At 40.4% G+C, this 26,484-nt stretch overlaps 1 protein-coding gene across 1 annotated transcript in view; it reads right to left on the bottom strand.

The window, feature by feature from the left end:
* The window catches only part of VWA8 (von Willebrand factor A domain containing 8), a gene marked incomplete at both ends in the record, with an annotated part of 320,923 nt that overhangs the window by 34,001 nt on the left and 260,438 nt on the right, over positions 1-26,484 (bottom strand). Inside the window, 3 exons of the mRNA XM_084235317.1 lie at positions 9,609-9,717; positions 15,650-15,806; positions 19,783-19,891. Of these exons, the coding sequence (XP_084091443.1) occupies positions 9,609-9,717; positions 15,650-15,806; positions 19,783-19,891 (375 nt within the window). The remainder of the gene's footprint in view (positions 1-9,608; positions 9,718-15,649; positions 15,807-19,782; positions 19,892-26,484) is intronic.

Here is a 26,484-nt window from a genome sequence, read left to right as displayed (position 1 = left end):
AGATTAGAAAGACTAATGATTTTGGTAGAGGGCATATTCATCCTATAGAATAAAACATGCAGCTGGATGACCAGGAAACACTTGGTGAATGAATAAATGTAAATGAGGGTTCCTGGAACAGTGATTCTCTTGTTAAATATCAGTTTCCATTATTTTAACAGTTCTCCATGCTCATACAGCATTTATGCTTCATGCTATTAATCAGCACAATTAAAACAAAGATTTATTGGATTAAGGTGAAATTTTGTACAGGATATGTAAAATAAATTATAAGTCAATGAAAACAGTAACAATTATTCTTTGCAGTTCTCAATTTTTTTGACATAGTAAAAACTACTCGACTAAATATCTGTGAGGTTCCTAGCTGCCCCTAATTGTGAAACAGTATTGCCAACAAAAAAAGATAAGGACCTTTCTTCTTCAAAAATTTCCCTGTTTCATAAAGCAAGATCTCATTGTGAGAGAAAACAGTGATTCACACACTTAACAAAGACAGTTTTCATTAGAAGAGTCTGTCTCTTAGATGCTGATGGGGAACTAAATTATTACTTTGACAATTTACTGTTTTATAGTCAAGTTTCATGAACATAAACACTTTCAGTCTTTAAGAATAAAATGTTTTTTCTTGTAAGAAGCTAGGAACTACATGTCAGTATCCATGTATAACAGGCTTTAATTTAAGTTCAAACTTAAGTTGTACCCTCCCTCCTTAAATCCTCATATTCACTTTCCTTTTTCTCTCACATCTCATAATCTGCCCACAGGCAAAGCCTCTCAACTACCTACATTATCTGATCATCTTACATTTTCATGTTCATCCCTTGTCCAACCATCCATCATCTTCTATCACCTGCACCACTCTGCTAGTCGCCTAACTGGCCTCCCTGCTTCTATCCTCACCCCCTGACTTCACCACTATAATCAGAAGGACTGTATAAAGCCATGTCATTAAATGCATTAAAAAACATGCAACTGCACGGAAAACATGCAATAAATACATTACAAATACTGGTATGGTTAAGGTTCTAAAAATCCTAATTTATTTTAGGAATGAAATAGTATTTGGCTTTTTTGTGTATAACATGAATAATCACACCATTTCCTTCTCTTCCTCTTTTTATATCAACTTCTTGACTTCACATTTTAAGAGATGATGTTAGACTTTGTTCATTATTAAATTAACTATTTTTATATTATGTATCTTATTAAAAGAATTGTTCTTGATATTTGAGTTTTCTTTTAAGTATATCAATTATGTAAGTGTAATTCTGTGTTTAGCTGCTTCTAATACCCACTGTTCTTTTATACACAAGTTTTCTTAAGGAATTTTGATTCCCTTCAATTGGTTGGACATATGTGCGTATATGTATATGTATATGTGTATATATATATTTACTTAAAAATTATTTTCAAAAAAGGTACTTAAGTGTTATATTTTAAGCTTGTGAATAACTGAAAATGTCTATAACCACTGTACTTTGGTTGAGTACAGAATTCTTTTTTTTTTTTTTTTTAAAGATTTATTTATTTGTTTGTACATACAAGTACTGGGTACAGTCAGAAGCGCGGGAGGGTGAGAGAATTCACCAGAGCCAGAGCGGGGAGCAGAGCAGGCAGAGGGACCGAAGTACACTGCTGAGGGGAGCAGCTGGTGGCAGGAGAGGTCTGCGCGCCATGTGGGACCCTCCTCTGGTGGCTGGGGAGCAGCCGGGGATCAAACCGGCACCGCAGAGGCTGCGGGCAGCTTCGCAACCCAGCGCTCAACCGCTGCACCACCGGGGAGGCCCTGAGTACAGAATTCTTGAGTCACAAGTTTTCTCCTCAAATTCCTGCAAACATTGTTTCACTCCTGGTGTTCAGTGTTTCAGCGACAACTAATTTTTCTTTCTCTGACCACAGCTTATTGTTTATCTGCTTGTATATTTTTAGGAGATCTTGTTTTTGAAATGTTAAAATTCCACAAAACTGTGCCAAGGTGCTTGTCTGCTTTCATTACATCTGCCTGGGACTCAATGAAGTTTTTTTGTCATGATTGTAGGCATGTCCAGCTCAGCACAGTTTTCTTTTGTTTTCCTTTCTGTGTCCTTTTGTGTTTTTTTTTTTTTGGGGGGGGGCAGGAATCATCTGCACACGTGTATCTCTTGAACACTTACCATGTGTGAGTATTACTGTGCTGTTAGGGTGGTGAATGGTTCTGTATGTGAATGGTTCTGTTCCCCACCCAGGGACAGAGTGGGGAACAGAACAGAACAGGTAGATTGACCAAAGTACACTGCTGAGGGGAGCTGCGGGCAAGTCAGGAGAGGTCTGCTGCGCTGTGTGGGTTGCTCTCTGGCTGGGGATTGAACTCATGCTGCAGTGGCTGCAGATTGCTTCATAGGTTGCGTCTTAACCCTTGTGCCACCAGGGAGGCCCCCTTCTTGGGGTTTTTACAAACCCTTTTAACTTCCTTTCTAGCTTGGAATAACATTTCGAGTTTCCTATTCAAATAACTACATAAACTTAAAACTCGATTGAGTCTTCTTTCTACTTTTAGCGTAGATTCATTTTGACATTGCATTTTTAGTTTTCTTATAATCTTATTATATTCAATGCCCTTGTTTCTGTTTGATGCTTAGCCAGATCCTTTACAATCCATGTCTTATTTCACATACTTTAAGTTTCTTAGAATTTTCAGAACACAAAGCAAATCTTCTAAAATTCTGAAAATAGTCTAGCCCAGCAGCACCTTTTTTCTCTACATCTTGAATGCTCGTTACTCTACCTCCCTGCAGAACAATTTCATAGATCCCATGTTACTTCATTTTTTTTGTGTGTCCTTATTGTTAAATGATGAGATGGCTAAACAAAACTGTAGAGCAACAGACTGGGGGGAAGGGATTCTCCTTAGTTGTATTTCTCCAATTTGCTATTACTAGAATTCTCCCTTAAGGAGAATTAGTAGTTAATGGTTGAATTAAGTCTACAGTTCACAAGAACTCAGCAAGGGAAGGTGTTGGAACTGTGGACCATGGCAGCATGAGAATGTCTTCACATCATGTTTTGTTTTGTTTAGAAAAGCCCCTGTGAGACCAACTTGGCATTTGGATTTTGTTTGATCAAGTCTTGTGGTCAAATGTAAGTTGGGGCTGGCTGGCCCTGTTCCTGGTGTTATTCCCCTTCTATCTTTCTGCTTGATATAGACACTGCATGAAACCTAGACCTCCCTACCCCCACTGGTCCATAGCATTGCTTTCAAATGCTGCTGCTTGGCAGTGACAAAATGGAGGTCAAGCATTCTGCCTCTCATCAGCTCAAGGGCTCTCTATCACTTATCCAAGTGAGAGATAGTAATATTATTTGGATGGGTCTCAAGTACCTACTTGCTGGTAATGGCCCTGCTTAGGAAGGTGATCAGAGCTGTCTTTGGCTCAAGGATATACAGGAGGCTCATCTTACTAAATTTAGCAAAAATTCTTCAGTTTCCCGCATGTCACTAGCACCCTTCCTGTCTTGTGGCTTTTTCACTGTTTATTGCTTTTTACTATTTTAATCATTGTGATAGTCATCTGGCCAAGACTGAGTTAGATGTCTTGTGCTGGGATGTCAGGTGTTAGATGTCAGCTTGGAGTCAGGAATGTATTTCTAGGCTGCGCTGAGTTGAAGTTATGCTCTCATGACCACGGAGGCAGAGTGCTCAGTGATGAGTCATTCATGTGCCAATAGAGAGTATCTGGCATTTCACTGCTCTCCCTGAAATGCAGACCTTCCTTGACATTGTGGTTTACCCTTGACATGGGCTTTCCTCCTCAGTGAACATTTCTCTTGGTTTGGACTGTCCCTTTCTACATATGACCACAAAAACACAGACATAGGGTTACATTATCTGTAGAGATACCTATCTGGTCCTAACCTTGCTCCTGAATTCCAGATTCACATTGTAAAATCTTCAAATATCATGCTTGACGTTTTTGCATGGGGATCCCAGTTGTTAGAATGCACACTGTCATCCAAACCAAACATCTACTTGTCGTCCACAAATCTCCCCTCTTCCTATGTTCCCTATTCTGTCCTCAAGGCTTGAAGATCTCACCAGCCCTTTCACCTTACAATCAGTCACTGCTGCTTGACTTACATTCACACTACTTCTTGTGTTTGTCCTATCCTTTCCATTTTCAATTTTCCTGATTTAGGTTCCTATCACTTCCCACCCGATTAACTGAAGTAATTTTATGATTGGATTTTCTGGCTTTCCGCTCTCCCTTCTCTGACACTTTCTCCCTTCACAGCTATGAAGTTTCCTTAAGAAATAACCATATCAATCCCTTTCTCATTGGCATTCATGTTCCTCACTGACAACAAAGCACAGTGAGAATGGCACTCAAGGCCCTTGGGGACTCGCCTTATCTCTATAGTTTTCTCTCCTACCACTCATTGCCCTCCAAGTTCATCCCCAAACTCAGAATTTGAGTCCCTGTGGATCATTTGGCATTCTCCAAATAGCCTTGATTTCAAGTTTTCATTCTCTACTCAAAAGGTTATTATGTCTAGACCAGAGCTATGCAAACTGCCGCTAGCGTGTGAACACTTGGTAATGGTCCATTACAAATAACGTAACAGAAATTGACAGTAAAGATTTAGAAATTTGTGTGGGCATTTGATAAGGCAATTTTGTTTTTTGAATCTAATATTAAATGATATGGGCTCCTAATTTATATGCAATTGTTATCTTTTTTTCCTAATACATTCCTGTCCTATTTTATAAAAGTATTAGTCTGTGTTATTGAAAATAAAACAAATCAAAACAAATAACTTGGCTCCTCTCCATAGGAAGTTTGAGAAGTTCTGGTAAAGACTGTCCTTTCACTCCCATTCTCAGAAGCACCACCAACTGAAACCACATTCATCCTTCATGTGCTAGCTCAAGGGACACTGTCTCCTGTGAGTCGTTTCCTAAGCATTCAGCCTAGAAATTGCTCACAAATTTGTCTACCTTAACCACTGCACTTTATTTAAAACATTCATGTGGCATGAGTAGAATACTACTGGGTCTTCTATTACAACTACACATGTGTCTTCTTCCCTAGGTTAGTCATAGAAGGCAACAACCCTTTGGCAAAATATGGTCATAAATGTCTACTGGATAAAACAGTTACTATAGACTAAATATGAGCAAAGAGGGTGCTCAGAATAAAGTCCAGGTTTCTTAGTTGGCACCTACCAGCCTCTCAGCTTCAAGTTGTTGTGTGCATTTCATGCTGAGTGGCATCCTGTTTATGGCCAGCCACAGTGCCATACCTTTGTCTAAGCTGTGCTTTCTATTGGGGCCTTGTTTACACCTCTGTTTGGCCAAAATGGATGTGTCCTTGTATCCTTTACTTTAAAATCTACCCTAGACTCCATATCTCTGGGCTTCCACTATATTCTATACAGCCCTATATGTAGGTACCAACCATTTGCAACTGAAGTGATCTGTTCATATGCCCATCTTCCCCACCCCTTGAGACTACCACCTTCTTAAATACAGCAATGATATCATACCAATCTTTGTGCCCAAGTATGATGCCCACCATATATTAGTATTCAAAAACATTGAACGCATGCTCATTTGAAATACTAAAGGAAAAAATGGAATTGTTTGTTTGCTTTGCCCAGCATATCTTCATGAACAATCAGAGAAAGGCTAATTTAGTTGAACCTGGGAATGAAATTACTCATTGTGGATCAGAAAAACACTAGAAAATATGATTGAAGTCAGTGGCTTCTGTAGGAATGGATATTTTCTTTTGTTACGGAATGCTGGAATCAATTCTAAACCAAGTATAATTGAAGTTGTCATAGACTCTTCCGTGTAGAAAATTCTTGCTATTAATTCATAAATGGTTCCATAACCAGGGCTTTATGATATTCCATAGATAATCCAGTCAAAAAGCCAAGGAAGGTCACTGGTGGTAGCTATCTTAATTGGGAAGAATGGCATGTGCTGCAACTGAGGTACATGTTGAAGCAGACGTTAATATGGGTGGTAACAATTCCTGCTCCTCAAATTTTAGTCCAGCCACGAATCAACATGTGGGCCTAAAGCTGTACTGTGGAAAGTCATCTCAAGTGATGATTTGCTAGTTCCTGGCCAGACTTTGTACTGTTCACCAAGGAAACACCCATGGTTACTGGGGTTACAAAGCAACCTCAAAACAGCTGGGGGTTATTAGTCAATCAGAGTCACACAGGACTGGCAAAAGATGGCAAAGAGGGGATCAAATCAAAACCTTGCTTTGGTTACAGTCTAAAGATTCATGTTTCACACGAGGTTATATTCATTCCTGGCTAGTGCTGTATTTACTTGCGCTTTCTCTCTTAATTGAGTTGGGCCACCTGAAAAGAACACCCCTATAAATTTAAAATAAAGACCCACAAGAAACTCTTGAAAACGCTGTTGGTATTTGGATGATGCAAAATGTTTTATGAATATAGATAGAAGTGCGCTTTTCTTTCTTTTTTATTGAAGTCACATTTACAACACTGTATATGATTCAGAGGCACAGGATCAAAATTATGCTTTCCATAGAACTGTAGAGTTGGAAGTAGAGACCTAACAGATAGCAGGGACCTAGTTTTGGGTTCAGATGTTTGTTCACTAGCTTCATGGCCTAGGTCAAATGATGTCATTCTAATCTTTAGTTTCCTCATTATAAAAAGGGAAACAAATATATTTCATAAGACTGAGAATGGAAATAACTTCTGTGTCTCAGTTCCCTTAACTATCAAATGTGGAAAATAATACTCACTGGTCCTTGTAAAGGTTAATGAGCACAAGGAACAGTAGTACTTGATGAGGTGCCTCACCTGCAGCCCAGGATAAGTATTAGTAGGAAGAGTTAATGATGAAGCTATTCCTTCAGAGAGAACATGATATGCGAAGCACTGCTTTAAGTTGTTGGCATATATCATCTGAGTCATCGTCATCACTGTCCTATGATCTGTCTTTCCCATTTTATAGAAACCATGCTGTCTGGCTCTGGAGCTGGTATTATTCACCACAAGGTGATGATGATGATGGAAGTTTGTGATGATGATGTTGACAGTGTAAGGCAACTAGTAGAATGCCTGGCATGTGGTACAGCCTTTACAAATAACAAATTCTAGCTATTTTAAAAATTTTATTTAAGATTTCCAGAGATGGAAGTTCAACGTCCATTTTGGGTACTCACTCAAGGAATAATTACTTTCCTAACTTTTCTTTTGTCTTAAAACTTTGTAATATAAGCCTTCTTTTTAGATTAAGAGAAGAAGAGATTAATAACTTCTCCCAAGTATTACTCTTTTGGAGGATATTTAGAAAGTTATCAACCCCAATGCCTTCACCTATTTTTTTAAAGAAACAGATACCAATTTCTTTTTCCATATATTTAATCTTATTTGCCATTCCTGGAGTCCTTTAGCTTTCTTTCATTTTTCTCTTGAGAGCTGAACGTAAAAGTGCAGTTTTCTTATACTCATCTCCTCTCCGTGGTGTTTAAAGGTAGTGTCATTCTTTAGTGCTAATCCTAATTCCAACTGAAGCTTGATTACTGTTCTGGCATAAGAAGTCATGATAGTATCTGCCTTTTCTTTTGGCTGCTCTTGTAAACACAGTATCATCTTAATAGGTTGTTGTGCTGATTAAATGTGACGATGCTTATAAAAGTAACTGGTATGGTGGTCAGTGAATATCAAGCAAGACATTTATCAACACCAGACGGGGATTCTGATACCTTTGATTAAAAGGGTATTATTGCATCCCTTACTAATATTGAGAGTGTTTTTTAATGATCAGTTTGTCTATAGGGTAAAACCCCAATGTTGTTTGCATGTTCTCATGGCATCTAGGATCTGGCCCTTCATATCTGGTCCCTACAATTTTGCCTCTCTCCTGCCACTGTCTCACACCATGCACACCCTCTTCTCAGTGACAGGGAACAACTTGTTGTTCTCTGAACTCACGGTGCTCTCCCATACCTCTGTGCATTTGTACATGCTGTGTCCTAAGTCTGGAATGCCCTGACTGCTTACTCATCTGGTAAATTCCTCAGCATCTTTTAAGAGTGAACTCAAGCATTCCACCCTTCATGAGGACTTCCTCTTCTCATTTAGGTCATGGCATAGTGTGCAGACTTCTCAATAGAGCTTAGGATGCTGTTTGCTCACTTGTGTTCCTTGAGTTCCTTCTCTAAGGGGTTCATTCTACTCTATTCCTATAGCCTGGTATGCACCGAGAACTTAAGAAATGAGGAATGACTGAATTACACCTATTCTTCAGTCTCAGTGTAAGCACCCTCTGCCCTGAGCCTCAGCTCTTCTGAACCACTCATTTACACCCTTATTCACCTCTGAATTCACCTCTGAACCACTATTTACACCCTTATTTGCCTCTACTAAAGGCAATAGTACTGCAGCTCAGAACTCACCCAGCAAATGCCTTCAGTGCCAAGGGAAATGAGCACTTCATATGTGAATGACTAGAGTGGAAAATTCAATCTTTCAAATGTTAGGTTTTTCACAGTTTATATAAAATCTGCTGTTTTAATCTTTTTTTTTAAAGCAAATGACTTAATTCTTTGATTTCCGAGATTTTGAAATTAGTCATCTAGTTAATCATTATAATTTTTCCTTTTCCTATTCTCTTGAAAATTACTGAACTTTTCCTAATCTCCTGATGCAGTTTAGATTGTTTTAAAATGAGATTTTCCCAGAGTTTTACATTAAAATGATGGATTAAAAGTGCATCATAGAATTTCTTACCCTAATAATAATAAACTTCCCCATGGAAAAAAAAATGCAGATAGAACCAAAGACGGTGTCTAAGTGTAAGGTGTCTAAGTGAAGGAAATCAACTTCAAACACTTCATGGACAGGAAACAGAAAATTCCAGAGTGGAACAGAGAAACACAGTTTGGCCTTAACCCTGCCCCTTTTCCCTCGAAATAGGCTTCTCTCTCAGTTAAGGTAAAATAACCTGATTTAATTTGTGATTTTAAAGAATATGTGACCCTTCCTTAATTATCTGCATACATTGGCTAGGGCATGATTTCAAATTGTAGTTTTCAAAGAACACATATTTGCTTAGGAAACACAGAAGCATCGTAATCATTAAGGGGCAATAGCCATATTAACTGGTTCTGAGGCAACCAGTTTGTGAAAGTATAAAAGGGCAGGCAATGTGGAGGTGGTCGGGGAGAGATGGGAAGAGGATAAGCCAGCGGCATAGAGAATGCACATCCTGGGCGATCCCTACTGTGCCTGTCCCTCCTGTCAATGATAGTAAAATGTTTGCAGGAAGAAAGCTCTACTTGTGAATTTTTAGTAGAGGTCGGATGTTCGTGGATCTTATAGGAGGGGAATTGGGAGGTTTTATATTTCAGGCCTGATGGGTCAACTCACTGCTGCTTGGACAGGAGGAAAGGTGAGATCAAATGTTCTCCCTTGGAGAACTCAACTGAGAAAGCCACAGGGTGAACCTACCTCATTTTGGCATTGATAACTTTTTTTCCTATCTGGTGCTTAGGACTCATATAACTTTTTCCTGTGGTTTTGGGATGGGTCCAGTTTTGGACTTAGATAATTTTCTCAGTCCATAAATGGAGGATTACCTGTAAGTTATCCAGAATGATACGAAGGGAGTGCACCTGTCGCCGAACAGCCCCCGAAAACCTTTCATAGCTTGCGGCATCATATTCACTCATTTGGATCTCTTTTAGCCTGAAATCAGAGGGCAAGAAAGGCAACAGCTGAAATCATGCACACACGGGCCTTCTACTTCATCTTTTTTTTTTTTTTACTAGAACTATAGCAAACTCCTTGGTAACTCCTGTTGCCTTACAGAAGAAAAGGGATGAAATGATGTCTCTAGCTGGAGTTTCAAAGGAGAAGAATATCCACTGGTCTGCAGGCAAATGGCTAATGAATGGTCCTCTAGGACAAAAGAAAACCCTAATAATACGCTGTGTATAAAAACTCCCACCATGATTTATTTCAAGGTACCAACAGTGAAGTGATTGGCACAGTGAAATGTGCATAGTTGACTCTCCTGAGTCAGTAAGCGCCAGCTCAACAACACACTGTTGCTAGTTCCCAGAGGTGTCACCATGTTGGTCACTGGTCAATTCATGTGGCAGGTACTTGAGAGTTCTCATGGGTTTCTTTGAAAGACCAAGAATATATATCTGAACCAGTTTGATCCCAAAGACTGTAACTTAGTGTCACTAAGTAAAAGACATGTTTTCTGAATGGTGGTATACATATAATAGAATAAACAGAATTGCATTTCAGTATTATTGTGGCCTTGAAAGTCTATCCTCCCAGGACAGTGCTCCTTTTTATTGTTTTTCATTATTTCATGCCCCCTCTTCCCCCATAAGAGTTCTTGTGGTTTCCTGAACACAGTGTGCCTGTGTTTTGGAGCACCCCCTGCATGGAGTGCTCTTTCTCTGCCTCTTGGCCTACTATCTCCCACATGAAGACTCAAATCAATGGCCACCTCTTCCAGGAAGCCTGCTCTGACCCCCAGGTCTCACTGCAGTACTCTCACAGCACTTCATGCTTACTTTCTATATCAGAGAATGTACTACCCATGCTCTACTTGTCTTCCTTCTCTCTCACCAACCAGGCTATATTAAGGACTGAGTGTTACTTATCTTCCTATGTACAGTGTCTACCATGGTGCCTGGAGACCAAGAGATGCTCACAATACACTGCAGTGACTGACTGATATAAGACTCAGATTATTTAAAATTTAGTAGCATGACAGAAGCCCAAAACTTCTCTTGGGTTTTATAGTACTGTATCTATAAGATACTAATTTGTTAGATATTTCTATAAACATAAAGGGTGCTAAGGCAAGAAATAATGCATATCTCAAAAGCCTACCTATAACATGATCTTCTAAACTACTGTGTATGTTTGTATATGCATGAGAGCAATGTTGGTATGTAGCTGAAAATCTTAAGTACATTTTTAATACCTTAGACTGGAAATGAAGCCCAGAAGCTAAGTGAGAATTAATTGTCTCTATTACTCCTTGTCAGGCCAAGTGTTGGGAAGAATCAACCCATCACAGAGCAGAATGAGAGAGGCCTATTAGCATCACATCAAGTTAGGCCTAGATGACCATGGCGCAGACTTACAACTCCTGCCCTGCCACCACCAGGGCTAGTTAATGCCAACTCAGGTTTCAAAACACAGCTTAAAGGTCACATCCTATGAAGTCTTGCTTAATCTGTCCTAAAAAAACTGATCAATCCCTTTCACGTAGCTTCTATAGACAGCCATCACAAAACCTTTACCCTTTATTGCTTTTAATAGATATATCTTTGTCTCTCTCTCAGACTGTTTTTGCCAAACTTTATTTTCCACAGTAGGATACACTTTACATTGAGAGTGAGTATACACAGATACATACAGAAATGTGTTTTATAACTAAAGCAAAATTTAATGTTTATTACATTTGATTCACTATGATACTTTCTATCCTTGTGGGAGAAGGAAAATGCCTTATTTTTTCTCTGCATTGCCAATACCTAGCAGCATCCGTGCTGCACAGTGGTGCTCAATAAATGCTTTGGATAGCACTTTGAAATATACTATCAAAAGGTAAATCCCTGAAAGGTGTATAATATCTGAGTAGTTGTTTCCCAAGGTGACATGCCAAGGTGTCCTTCTATTGCAAATCTAATTAACCCTGTTCTAAGAGCAAAAAGGAATATATGTAAGGACATGCTCCCTTAACAATATATCTTATGTTTAGCTGTGACAACCTCTGAAATGTCTCTAAGATTTCATTAGATTAACTTATATCCAGAGATCATGGCTGACAGAAGCTGGGCACAATATGCTGTGCGATATGCTACCGCCGTCCCTTTAAACCTAGGAAGCCAATATGCGTTTTCCCAAAGAAGGGAGATTAGCATTTTTCAAAAGACGAGAGATTAGAAAAAAATGTGGACATGGCTTACCCTTAGGAGGGGAAAACATACACATACAATCACATCAAGGGAGGAGTCAAGCAGTTGGTAAGTCACCTCAAGCAGACTGGTCTTTGTAGAGATCAGACTTAGCTCGAGTTACAGGGCCACCCCTGGCAAGATCATGTTGCACCCAAAAAACACACCACATGCTGTTTTAATTATGAAGAAGTCTGGAAATCATATTCCAGGTTTTGTCAGCTTTTGGAAAGGTCACCTACAAGGTGTTCAAAGCTGATAACATTCTGAATGATGGAGACTGAAACAGGGAATGGAGAAAGAAAATAGGAAATTTTAACCTCTGGATCAGACAAGTTCCCATTGCTAATACTCTCAAACCCACAAAGCTAGCTGAAAATGTCTTTCTGCTGCTTTACCTCTGATCAAAACTGCAGGGCACAGCTGCTTTACATCCTAGTAATCTAAGTGGACTATAACTGCACTTTGCTGGCACAGTATATTCTTAAAGGGTATATTTATTGTTACCTAAGAGTCTGGGAATTTTAGTTTTCATTTTATTTTTTCTTATGGGTCAGACTTTAAATACTATGATTTTTGGATCAATTATGAAAATAAACATAAGCTGAGATCCACTGTGTAAGCCTGATTAGTTTTGCAAATGGTAGTAGGTACAGTTTCCAGAGTGGGTGCCTGGCCCCCTGCCGCCAAAGGCTCTGCTCAGTGTGCAAAAAGTATCTGAGGTCTACTTCATTCACATCTTGTTGATGAAATATTTCTATTCCACTTTATTCAAGTCTTGTACTTGTCTTTTTGTTAGTCTTCCTGAGTTTATCAATTCTTACTCTGTAGGAATCAGTATTTAGCTGCAATGCAGATACAACTGAAGGCTGACTGATGTTGGACTGATCATGTACTGGGCTACTCAAGGCAATACGGTAGATCTCTGGGCTGATGGATAGGTCTGGCTGTGGGTCTGGTTTTATCTGGTGTCTGAATTAAATATTAATGGAGATATCACTATTTGTATGTACAGCTGATTATTCATTCCACAGATATGTGTGAGTGTTTGCTACTCACCAGGTTCTGGGTGTAGGTACTGGGGATGTACTCTGGAGCAAACAAAACACCCTACTCTCCAGAGAGTCAGTGGAGAGACAGCTAACTATTCTTACAACTAATAGCTTAATGGGAACAAATGATTAGTACTAAGGAAAAAAGGTTAGGCTGTTTAAAAAACATAAATGGAGGGAAATCTGACCTTTTTAACATATGCCTAGAGCTGCAAAAAAACTTCAAAACTATTTGGTGATAGTGAAAAATTATTACTTTTGAAAGACGTAATAGCATTGTGTTTTTATTTTTAAAAAGAGTCCTTATCTTTAAGAGATATGCTAAAATGTTTATAACAATAATATAGGTCATCTTGGATTAGTTTCAGAACTACCCATGAGTAGATGCTGCGAGTGCAGTCAGATTTTCCCTCTTGCAGGGACAAGTTGATAGGACTCATATACATTTTTCTCTTATCTGTGTTTGAAAAGTTCTACAACAAAAAGCTAAAGGAAAATATTCAGCAGTTGAATACTTATCCAATGGGAGTATTACTACATGAAAGTAAAAAGCAGAATTTTTTCTCTATTTTGCTGTGTCCGTCTTGCTCATGACTGTCATTTTTCCTCTTTCAAACACTTGCCTACCCCGTCTTTTAATCAAGAAGATCTCTTTTGCTTGGACTTAGTTTCTTCTCTGCAGTATTTAGTAAAGGAGTATGGCCTTTTCATGACTCCCTCACTTCCACACTTTCCTCCCTACATCCACTAACTTGAGTTGCCTGATTATCACAGATGCTCCTTGACTTCCTTCCCTGGGACCACGGTCCTTACCAGAAGCAGGTTCCAGATCCTATTATGGAAGCTGGGGTTGTACAGTGGTGTACAAGCACCACTAGAAGGGCTTTCTGCCTCCCCAAGAAGGGCTTGGGCATCAGCGCACACACTGAGACTGGACATTTATTTGTGAGGTTTTGAGCATGGTGACAACACAAGCTCATTAGTTGGGGAAGGGAGAATGAGATATAGCTAATTGTTTGGTTCTTTTCCTAACTGGATACTTTGTTTATTTGAAATGTAGAGCAGTATTTGAATTCCAACAAGACCTCTCATTATTCTTCCTACCTTTTTTGAGACGTTAAAATGATTTCAGTCTTGACAAAGTGATTTGTCTTCATAACCTGAGAGGGCAGGAGAGGGAAATCGTCTATTTCCAGAAAAAATTCAGGCACAGTGAGGATATATAAATAGTTCAAGGTCTCCAGGGAAGCCAACAGAAGGGTTGAGAGTACCACTTGTCTTATTTACCTGCTGAGTACTTGAGGGTCTTAGGGCTGGCAGCCCTTCCTGAGGGCGTGGTAGGAGGGATCAGCATATTTGTCCCCATTGTTCTGCACTGTTTACTTGCAGGATGTGTACAGCACAGCATGTAATACCAGATGTTATACGTGGGAGGGATTTCATAACTCTCATACACTTGCGCATGTCATTTCTCTAACTGCACCCAGCTATTTTCATTGAGCACAAAAATGCAAATCTGCTTCTCAAATCACTACCAATTCTCTCAATCCTGAAGGACATATTGCTGGTCCTTTGGTATTTTTCATGTTTCGTTAACACACGTGGTTGTCTTCTGAAAGCATCATGTAGATTCTTCTCATTTCTTAGATGGTTCTCATCAAAATGGGGCAGAATGGTTCTGGATTGTCTGAAAAGCACAGGCTCGTCAGCCTGGATTTCAAGGCCTCCACCTATGGACAGGGTTTCCTCATCTAATCTCATTCCCTGCCAGTACCTTTTCCCTGATGGACAAACTGCCTCTCTCCACCACAGACACTGTGCTCTGGTGGCTCTGCACAAGTATTTTCCTCCCTGGAACGTCCAAATTCTGGCTGAGCTCAGGGCCCTTCCCCTCACTGCTAGAGGGCACAAGCTTCATACCAGGGGACTTCAGCACTTAATGGGGGGAAGAGGAAGGGAGAAAGCGAAAGAGAGAGAGACACACACAGAGTGAGCACACTAGTTTTGTCTCCACATAAATCTACAAATTTCCCAAGGGCAGGAAGGGACTATTACATAGAGCTATCTGAATTCTCTCTTTTTTAAAAGATTTATTTATGCATATAAGAATTGGGGTATAGGCCAGAGGTACAGGGGGTGAGAGGATTCACCAGAGACAGAGTGGGGAGCAGAACTGGCAGATCTACTAAAATACACTGCTGAGGTGAGCAGCGGGTGAGACAGGAGAGGTCTGCTGCATCATGTGGGTTGCTCCCTGGCCGGCCAGGGATCGAACTTGTGCCGCAGAGGCTGCGGATAGCTTGACAGTACTGTGCTTAACCCCTTGCGCCACTGGGGAGGTCCTATCTGAATTCTTTTTATGGCCTATGAATAGGTTTGGATGAAGCGATCTGAGCTTCAATTTGTCTTAGGAAAATCTTTGGTTTCACCTTCTAATGTCTTTAATTCCTTTTTCTACATTCAGGTGTAGTCCATGCATTTTAAAGAGCCTGGGTAGGAAGAATGGGGATCGCATGTTCCCTTGACTGTGCCATCAGGGAGAGGTCAGTTTGTAGTTCAAAATGCTGGCTCTACTCTGGGTCCAGTACAACAGGTCACCACAGTGCTGGTGCTGCTCTTGATACAATGGCGACCACTCACCTCTGTTGAAATGCTCTCTGGCCCATTTCTCTAGCAGCTTTCTTCACCTCCTCAGGAACAGCATCTTTCTCAACCTCTGTGACCTGGTACACAGTGTGGCCTAAATCCAGCCGGTAGGGACCTCCTTTGCCACCCAGACCTGCTGTGTCTCTTCCTCCTGGAGGAAACCAGGAAAATCCAGGTAGTGAGTCTTCTCCAGACCACATCTTTAAGGTAGTCCCACGAAGTATATTAATTGTCCTTAACTAATATTTATTTTAAAAACAACAAATACAATAGCAAATACAGAGCTTGTAGGAGAATATTTACTTTTTTTCTCTAGATAGAATGTCTCTTTGACTTTCCCAGTCAAATAAATGCTACCAGTAATGGGGATGCAAATAAATGAATTGCCCTAAATTCATTCCTATAGACCCCACATGTGAATAGGATAAAATTCGAGGAAGGTGTAATGGGTCCCAGGAGGCTGGAATGAAGGTTGGAGCTGATCATGCTGAGGGGTCTGAGTCTTGCCTCACGGACGCATCCATCAGGAAGTCATAAGTACAACCTTGAGACAATTCTTAATGCACATAGGAGTAAGGCAAACCAAACTGATAGAAACCCAAGGATAAATTACCCATCTGACTTCACTTAGCAGCAGAGATGGGTCTCACTGGCAGTTGCATCCAGGCTAGGATGCGCTCAGAGTACAGCACACTCAGTCAGTGTTGCTTCTTGTGATTCTGCTGGTGGGAAGGCATAGTGGGGTTCTGCCAGGTTGTAGGAAACTATGACAACTCAGCACCTGTGTTCCTTTGGAGACTGCACTTTCTCACTGGTCTACTTTGGTAGAGATCTGGGGAACTCAGCCTGGGGACAGGACAAGCTGAGTTCTTGATCCCCAAATTCCTTTCCAGAAACTGGAGACTAGAGGGAACATGTTCTGCTGGGAAGAACCTTCTGGCATGCTCATCTTGTGCAGCATGAAAGATCAGGACTCTTGTGTCCTGACAAGACTGAAGGACAGAGGACAGAGAAAAGAGGATTACAGTGGAGTGGCAGCCCAGCCCAAAGGGCAGAGGAGCAGGGGCGTACAGAGATCCCGGGGGCCACACAGGACAGGTCTCTTCAAATGGAGAGTTGGCCTGGGAATATTATGGACTATACAGAGAGTCAGACAGCAAATATTTAAATAACAAGAATCTGGAAACAAAGGTATCCTTATTCAGAGTACTTCCCTCTTCACATCCAGTCAATGTCTACCGACATTTCAAGGCTTGGTCCAAATTCCACGATAGCTCTTCTGAGGACTCTCCCTCCCAGGGATCAATGTGCCTGGGCACTAGTTGTTCCTTAATATTTTCTTACCAAATATTAAATGTGATAATTTTCATATATTTTTTTACTTCCACATCTTTGAGTAGCTTGGACATCAAAGTTATTCAGTATGCATTTGTTAATTAAATGAACATCACTCTTCTCATATAACCTTATTTTTCCTTAAAATAAGAGGCAGTTAAGCTATATTGTTTCTGCTCTTTTGCAAAGGATAAAAATGATGCACAGAGAGATTATGCAACCTACTTATGACCTCATATCAGCAATTTAGCCAAGATTAGAAGCCAAATATTACACTTTGACTTTTAGGCTAGAATAATATACAATAGATAATACTTCCAGCTTCAGAATAGTTTTCCAATATATGCCCACGTTTACATGCTTGTAAGTGTACCTTATGTAAGAGTGTATAAACTTAGGTAGTAAACATAAATGTTTAGAAAACCAGGTAATATTTTAAGTAGTGAGGACTTGCCTTGCATAAATACATTCAAATTATTTGAAAACACTAAGCTGACTACCAAAATGAATATATTTGTCAGATTTGGCCTCTGGACTACCAGTTTATTATCCCTGCTTTGTAATATTTAAAATACTACTAATCAACTTATTTTGTTTATTAACACACAACTTGGGCACTTGGAAGAGAATCCAGTATTGGAGGGGCAGCATAAGGTATAGCACAGCACGCTGGTATTATATACTGAAGCCAGGTTGCCTGAGTTAGAGTCCTAGCTGTAGTGCTCCAGTAGTATATCCTCGAGGAAAGTTCCTTAAGGAACTTCAACCTTCTCATCTGTAAAATGAGGGTGCTAATATTATTTACTTCATGAGATTTTCATGAGGCTGAAATGCTTAGAACGGTTTCTGGTACAAAATAAGAGCTGTGTAAGAGGTTGTTCTTACTGTTATTATTGAGGTAACTTCCAGTCACACAGAATGAGTTCATTTCTAAGTTTCATATAGTGGAAACTTTCAAAGTTTGTAGATGATGGTTAAATCATGTCATATTTTTCTTTATTCCCTTAGAGTCTTAATTGCTGTAATAAGCTAAAATCGAGAAGTCTGCGCAGCTCATTTCCTTTTGGTAAATACCATGAAAGCAGTCTATTAATTACAGTATTTTTACTGTAATTTACTGTGCTTTGACTTGAGCACATCGTATTACACGTTGATTTAGAAATCAGTGGTGGAAAATTCCTTCTCAAATGTGATTCTTGGCTCTCACTTGTGGGCATCCTATAGGCAGAGGAGCTAATATCTGAGCGAAGAATTAGAGTTGTTTCTGTGATCTTAACTCCCTTTCTACAGGAGGTTGTCCATTGGTATGGGTGGATCATGAATTAGATTTTAAAGCTTCCTAGGTGTTGTGAGGACATCATTTTGGTGAAAGGAGGAAAAGGACCCACAACTGTTGATAGAGGCTGGTGTGAGTGATGGTCAGCAAGACTCACATGGATGCTGGGGAAGCCACACTGGGGTGGAGAAGGCATTGGGGGGAGAGTTCTGCGTGGTCTCTACTTCTGGAAGCCTTAATCTGTACTACTTACTTACAAACCTCCAGCAAGCATTTTCTTTTAAGACTTTAAGGCATAATCTTGAAGCTGAACTTGAACATCCTAAAGTAAACTTGTAAGATGAGGGCAAGAATAGGCATTATGGATGAAAAAGGAATCAAATGACTTAATGGTTCAGAGCTATGTTCACAATAGAGAATTCTGAGGGAAAAGCAACAGATAGATAAAGGATTTGAAGTAAAAGAGCTTTTACAAATTGAAAAAGGAAGCAAAGGCAAGGTCTTCAAAATGTACAGATAGATGGGTTAGTAGAGTCAAGTAGAATAACAAGCGAGAACTTCCACTCTCAAGTAGTCCACTGCTGGGAAATCTACATCTGACCAGCTCTTTCCACAGTGCATTCCATATGGATTAAGTCTTGCTGGCTTGTCGCTAATTTCCAGATCAAAGGCTATGTCTAAAAATACCCTTTCTTTAAAGCTAAAAGCGTGAGGAATAAACAGAGTAGGCAAGAAGTCCACAGGCCTATTTGATAGCACATTGTCCCAGCACAGAAACCCATTTCCTCCCAAGGCAGTCAAGGCCAAGAGGCACAGATGATCCTAAGGGAAGGTAAAGTATGGAGCTTGTGCCAGCACTCCTCTTGGCCAAGATAAGATCAGACAGTGCGCACACAGTCTGGTCCTATTCCTGTGGCCCAGCAGATGTGTCTGCTCCAGCTGCCTGGGAGGAAAGAGGAAGAGAGCACAGGAACAATGCTCTGCTCAGGCAGCCAAGAGGAAGGAATGGGCCACAGCCATTGGCTCAAACCACAAGCAAGTCTCTTATCTCCAAACCCTGCATCCTCAACATACACATGTGGAAGACGAGGGCCATTTCTTTTCAAAGTCAGTTGGTCAAGAAAATTTACTAGAGATGCCTGGCATGATCCCAAGAAGGGATTAACACTTTGAATGCATTCCTCATTCCAGGACTTGTTCTCAGAGCTTTATAAACTTAATCTCACTTAATCCTTACCACAACCTTACAAGGCAGTTAATGTTATTCCCTTTTTAATGATGAAGCAACTCTGTGAGGGTTAGAATGGTCTGAGGTTTGAGGGTAGCAGGCTCCGCGGACTTGAAAGGGCAGGGTTTTGTCATGTCTTGAAGTCTTGCTGAGAGGAAGGGCAGGAGCACAAGCCAAGGAACAGGGAAGGCTGAAAGCTGGTCCCTGATCCTTCCCAGGGGCAGTGTTGTCTGTGTGGGCTTATGAAGTCTCGGGAAGGCCACCCCCGGAGAAGTCGGCACTACCCACCTGTTCCACCAGCCCAAGTGTTGCCGCCCACGTGTGGCATGTTGTCTGGGTCTTCCTTCCCATGTTTGGGGGAGCTCACGTCTTCACCGCTCTCTCTATCGATTGTTATCTAAAAATGAAGAATAGACACGATTACTATCCCCTGACCAATGCCAGGAAGTACATGACAGAATTCTCTGCTCCTAGGTTCTTAAGGCATCTCCTAGCCCCAGGTCACTATTGTGTTAGTGTCTGGCAAGAATTTCAACAGATTTAGCATTCATTTAGTGGGGAAGGAGACAAATTGAATTAACAAAATTGTTAAAAAAAAAAAAAAAAAAGGTGGATTGGGTTACAGCTTCAGCATTCTCTTGGTGCCAAGGAGCATTTATACAAGGAACTGGACCTACCAGAAGCAGGGAAAATGGATCTCACAGAGACTGACGCTTTCCCAATGGTTTAAAGGGATCGCTGTCCAGCTGAGTCACAGCAGATATTTATTACACATTAAACTTTCAGGGAAACCTCATTCCTCTGAGAAATGTCATTTGATATAAAATACGGGAATAGGAAAAACAGAAAATGTATCTTGTGCTTTAGTAATGTATGTTGTACATGCAGATACTAAAAAATTGCTTATTTTCTGGATTCATTCTAGTTGTTATGGTATTTTTTAACTTTTCTAAGAATTTACCTTTATTTTAAAATTGGATTCAGTAATTCCTTCAAACAGCTAGTGTGCATTAAACCTCTATGATAGCTGGTAGCTGTATAAGTTCTTAATTTTATCCAGCACAGATTCACAAAGGATTGGTAAACACACAGGAATTGTAATTCTAATACTCTGTTCAGTAGAAATTATCCCACAATAAAAAGAACTCAAAGTAGTCACATTTCAGGTATGCTATGAGCCTGCTTTCAAATACACTGATTTTCAAGGTAGAGCAGGTCAAATACTCAATTAAGATTTACAGAAAGTGTGCTGGCAGGACATCACACAAAGTACCACCGGGTCTACAAAAGCCACAAGGACTGGCAACTCTTTAGTCCCTGCTTGCAGTGGGGCGGGGGTGCTTGCAGGTGCGCCTGAGGCAGCACGATGCCAGATGAGCTTCAGAGCTCACCCATTCTGGTTAGTTCACGGGCTTTACATGATGGATATTAGGCTTACTGAAGGTAGGTATGTAATTCAAGGTCCTTGCAAATAAAAAAAATGGCTATTAAGAATGAATTTAATATAACTTGTACTGTCTACTATCCAGATTAGTTCATTTTAAATTTATGACATTGTAAAGAGATTTTAATTAACTGACCTTTCTGCCAATAGTTTTGGCAGCATTGACAGTTTTTGCAATAACTTTCTCAAAACATGCTAATGTTGAACACCGAGATATGATGACTGATCTGAATTCCATACTTAATATTGTGCTCTAAAAATGGATGAAAAAAATTTTTTTCTCCTTTGTAAAGTCATACTATGCAGAATAGTCAGCAGCATGTAGAGAAGTAATAAGCACTTAAAATACTTTTCCCCAAACAAGCCACCACTTTCCAGCCTGTCCATAAGAGGTAAGCAATAAATTAAAAAAAAAAACAACAAAGACTTTAACAATTCTAGACTCACTACCAATACGATTGCATTGTTGATGGAACTGTTACCCCTGTAGCGTCTAATAAGGTAGGTCATGAGTCTGATTGACTTGCTCATGTTCCCTCACTATCCCTCTCCCTCTCTCTGTATCGACCTCTCAGACCCCTCCCCTCAATTTCTCTCAACATCATCTCTGTCTCAGTATCACTCCCCTCTCTCAATCTCTCACTCATTCTGTTTATCTCTCATCTCTCAAATCCTCACTACATCTCACTCACTGTCTCTCAATCTCCGTTTCCGTCAATCTCAATATAGCTCAGTATTTTTCAGACTCTCACCCTCACAATTTCTTCTCCCCTCCTGTCTTTCCCTCTCTCACTCTCTCAACATCTGTCTCTCGCTGTTTCTTTATAGATCACTCATTATTTCTCACTCCTATTCAGCTCCCTCTCCACAATCCCCTCATTCGTCTCACTCTGTCAGTTCCCAGTCTCTCAAGCAATCTTGATCTCTCAGTCGTTCTCATTGTCTCAGCTCTCAATCTCTCCCTACTCAGTCTCTTACTCTCACAATCGCACATGCTCACAGTGTCTCAATGGTTCTCAATTGCTCTCTCTCAATTGCTCACTCTAGCCTCTGTCATTACTCTCCTCAACAATTCCCCTCATTCTCTCTAAATCTCTCACTCCTTTCTCCCATTCTTTACTCTTCTGTTTATCACATCTCTAACGACATCTCCAGAGCTCACTCTCCTTCTGTCTCAATCTTTTTTTCTCAGTCTCTTTCTTTCTTTTTATTTTATTTTATTTTATTTATTTATACAAGCACTGGGTATAGTCAGAAGCGCGGGAGGGTGAGAGAATTCACCAGAGCCAGAGCGGGAGCAGAGCAGGCAGAAGGACCGAAGTACACTGCTGAGGGGAGCAGTGGGCGGCAGGAGAGGTCTGCGCGCCATGCGGGACCCTCCTCCAGTGGCCGGGGAGCAGCCGGGGATTGAACCGGCACTGCAGAGGCTGCGGGCAGCTTCACAGCCCAGCGCTCAACCGCTGCACCACCGGGGAGGCCCTCAATCTCTTTCAATGTCACTACACTTAATCTAGCATAAATCTGACTCTCTCATCTCTCATTCCCATTCTCAATCTATCAATCTTTTATTCTCACAATCACACTTGTTCTCAACTCTCAATCTCCCTCTGGCAATCATTCTAATTCTCTCAGTATTACTCTCTCTCATTCTCTATCAATCTTTCAATAGCTCTCTGCATATCAGTCTCTCCCCCCCCCCAATCTCTCCATCACTTTCCACTTACTCAATTCTCACTCTCAATCACACTCTCATTCTGTTTCTCATCCTTCTAAACACCCCTCTCAGATCTCTCCCACTCCTCTCAGTCTCTCTTAAAGTCCCACTACAATCTGTCTCTCAAAAACTTTTCTCTCATACTCTGTGCCAATCATTCTCAATCTCTGTCTCTCACTTTACTCTCACTCACACCCTCTCACACCACTCTTAACTCCCTCTCTCAACATCTCTAACATTCTCACTTCTTAACCACTCATCTCTCACACTCATTCCTCTCTTCTCAGTCTCGCCCTCACTCATCACTATTCATCCCCATGCTCATCTCTCTCACATTCTTTCAATCTCAACCACTCTCTCAATCTCATTCAAGCAATCTTTTGACCTCTCAATTGTTCTCACTCTCACAAACACTCATTGCTCTCCTCAATCACTGTCGATTCTATCAGTCTCTCACTAATCTCCCTCGATCTCTGAATCTCTCACAATTGCACACACTCACTTATTCTCTCAAAGTCATTCAATCTCTTAATGGTGCTCAATTGTTCTTTTGCTTAATCTTACTCTCTGAATTCCTCTCAAACTATCAGTCACTTTCACAATCTCACAATATTCAAATTCTCCCTCACTTGTGTATCTCTCCTCTCTCAAATCTCTCTCAATTTGTCTCTCCTAATCTTTCAATCTCATTATACTCAGTGTCTAAATATCTGACTCTCAATCTCACCTTTTTTATTCTCTCATTCTGTTCTCTCAACCACATTCTCACTTTATTCTCTTAATATCTCACACACTCAAATCTCTCACACTCACTCCTTTACTCACTCCCATCTCTAAAAATCACTTATTTTCACTGTTTCAATATCCGCATCTCACTGTCACTCAGTTTCTTTATACATCACACATTATCTCTCACTTGCATTACTTTCTCAATCTCATCCTCACTCTCCACTCATTCAGCTCGCCTCTCCCGCTCACGATCGTCTCTCTCAAGATCTCATTCTCTCACTCTGTCTCTCTCAATCACTCTGATACAGCACCAGAGTTTGAGGGAGACAATCATTGTCAGTATCATTCAGTCTTTCTAATTCTCAGTTCTCTCCATGGTTATCTCACTCTGTCTCACTCTAGCCTCCCTCAATCTCTCCCTACTCTGTCTCTTAATTTCTGTCTCTATCATTACTCTCCTCTCGTCTCTCAATCAATCTCTAAATAACTCTTAGTCTCTCACGCTTTCTCAATATCATCTCTCAATCTCCATTTCTCTCCTTCACTCACTGTTTATCTCTCATCTATCTAAACTCTCAAATCTCTTCCCTCTCTCGATTCTTTTTCAACCACTTTCTTGCTTTTAATGCCAATACACTCAATTTATCTCTAAATCTCTCTGACTCTCATCTCTTCCAATCTAGATCTCTCATTCTCTCAACAACACTTAGTCTTACTCAATTACTCTTTCTCAATTTTCCTTTTTTTTTTTTTAAAGATTTATTTATTTATACAAGCACTGGGTACAGTCAGAAGTGCAGGAGGGTGACAGAATTCACCAGAGCGGGGAGCAGAGCAGGCAGAAGTACCGAAGTACACTGCTGAGGGGAGCAGCGGGCGGCAGGAGAGGTCTGCGCGCCATGCGGGACCCTCCTCCAGTGGCTGGGGAGCAGCTGGGGATCGAACCGTGCTGCGGAGGCAGCTTCGCAACCCAGCGCTCAACAGCTGCGCCACCAGGGAGGCCCTCCCTTTACTTTCTAACTCCCTCTCCCTACTCTCTCTCAAGCTGTCACAGCATTTCTAATTCTCTTTCATTCCCACTCACTCCCATATCTCTCTCTCTCTCTCACTGTCTCAGTCTATCATTCTCCTCAATTTCTCCCTCACCACCAGTCTCTCTCCATCACATTCTCTTATTCTCTCACACATTCTCAAACTCTTTGTCAATATCTTGCTCTCCGTACCTGTCAGTCTCCCACAGTTCTCTCAATCGTTTTCTCTTCTTCTCTCTCAATCTTTCACTCCTCTCATCTCTACATATATCTCTAATCTCTTCACTCTGTCTCTCTCAACCTGTCTCTGTCAATCATTCTTAATCTCTCAATCTCACTCCATCACTTATTATCTCTTATTTCTCTGTCACAATCTCTTTCACATTTTAATATTTAACACTCTGTCTTGGTCAGTCATTCTTTTTTAAAAAATATATTTATTTTATTTTATATATTTTTTACATCATTTTTCATTTTTGCACAATGTATGCATTTTCATCTTGGTTATAGTCCCCATACAATTCCATTCTTAATCTCATCAAGCAGTCTTTTGATCTCTCCATTGTTCTCTCAATCTTTCCCTAATCTTTCTCTTAATTTCTTACTCTCACAATGGCACATACACACTTTCACTCTCTCAATGTCATTCCATTTCTTAATGGTGTTCAACTGAAACCTTCTGAAACCCTTTCTAAATAAATTTCACTCTTAGATGTTGATAGATGATATTGACTCTTAATCTCTCTCTCAAATTCATTTTTTTCTCAACCTGTCACTCTCAGTCTCCCTTTGAGAAGTGTGAATGATTGACCAAGACAGTCTCAAGATCTCACATTCTCTCTCAAACTCTCTCAGTCACACTATATTCTTAGTCTCACTATTTCAAGCTCTCAAAATATCTCTCAATCTCATTCAATCTTTCCATCTCAGTTCTCCTAATGGTCACCTCAGTTATCTCAATCTCTCCCTACTTTGTCTCTTAATTTCTTACTGTCTCAGTGTCTCTCAATTGTTCTCTGAATCCTTGTCACTCACTCTATCTCTGTTAATTACTCTTCTCTTTCAACCTCTCCCCTCAATCTTACTACACCCAATCTCTCTAAATTACTCTGACAGCTGTCACACTCAATATCTCTCCATTCTTCTCTCAATCATACTTTTCTAGACTCTCAATCTCCCTCTCATCTCTCACTCCCTCACACATCTCACTACTATCTCTCAATTTCTGACAATGTGATCTCTCATTGTTCGTGTCTTTCTTTTCTAATCTCCCTCAATTTCTCCCTACTCTCTCAATCTTTCAATGATTCTCACTTGCTGTCTCTCAATCTCTGTCATTACCCTCCTTCTTGTTTTCAAGCTTTGCCCCCAATCTCTCTAAATCACTCGGTTTTCACTGTTTCCCTCTCACTCTTTTATCCTCGCATTCTGCATCTTTCAATCACTTTAAAATTTCCCTGTCTTTGTCATTCTCAATCCCCCAGTCTCCCTGCCTCACACCTCATTCACTCATCACTCTCTCTCAATCTCTCTCAATATTACTCATTATATCTCATTCTCATTCCTCTCTCCATTTCTCCCTCGCCATTTACTCATCTTACTTTCAATATCTGTTACTCCAACAACTCTCTCTGTCTCTCACTCCTTATCTCTCAATATCTCTATCTCTGCCATTACTCTTCTGTCTCTCAAACTCTTCCTCTCAGTCTCACTACACTCAATCTCTCTCTAAATTACCCTGAGTCTGTCACTCAATCTCTGTACTTCTCTCAATCTGACTCTTTCAATCTCTTTCATTATTTCACTCCCAACCTCTCTCTCAATCTCTTTTTCAATCTTTCTGCTCTCTGAATATCTCACAATTTCTCCCCCTCCTCCTCTCCTTGCACACCTCACCCTCCATCTATCTCCTTCTCCCTCCCTCCACATCTGTCCCCAACTCATCTATCTTATCTCTATCCATCTCATCACATCTCATGTTTCTCCAACTCATCTCATCATCTCTCATCTCATCTATTTCCAACTCATCACATCTACCTCTCTCCAAATCATCTCACCTCTCTCAATCTCAC

This window comes from Talpa europaea (assembly GCF_964194135.1).
Source record: "Talpa europaea genome assembly, chromosome: 6".
Taxonomy (NCBI): domain Eukaryota; kingdom Metazoa; phylum Chordata; class Mammalia; order Eulipotyphla; family Talpidae; genus Talpa; species Talpa europaea.
Note: the sequence above shows the minus strand (reverse complement) of the source record. Positions and strands in the feature narration are given on the sequence as shown.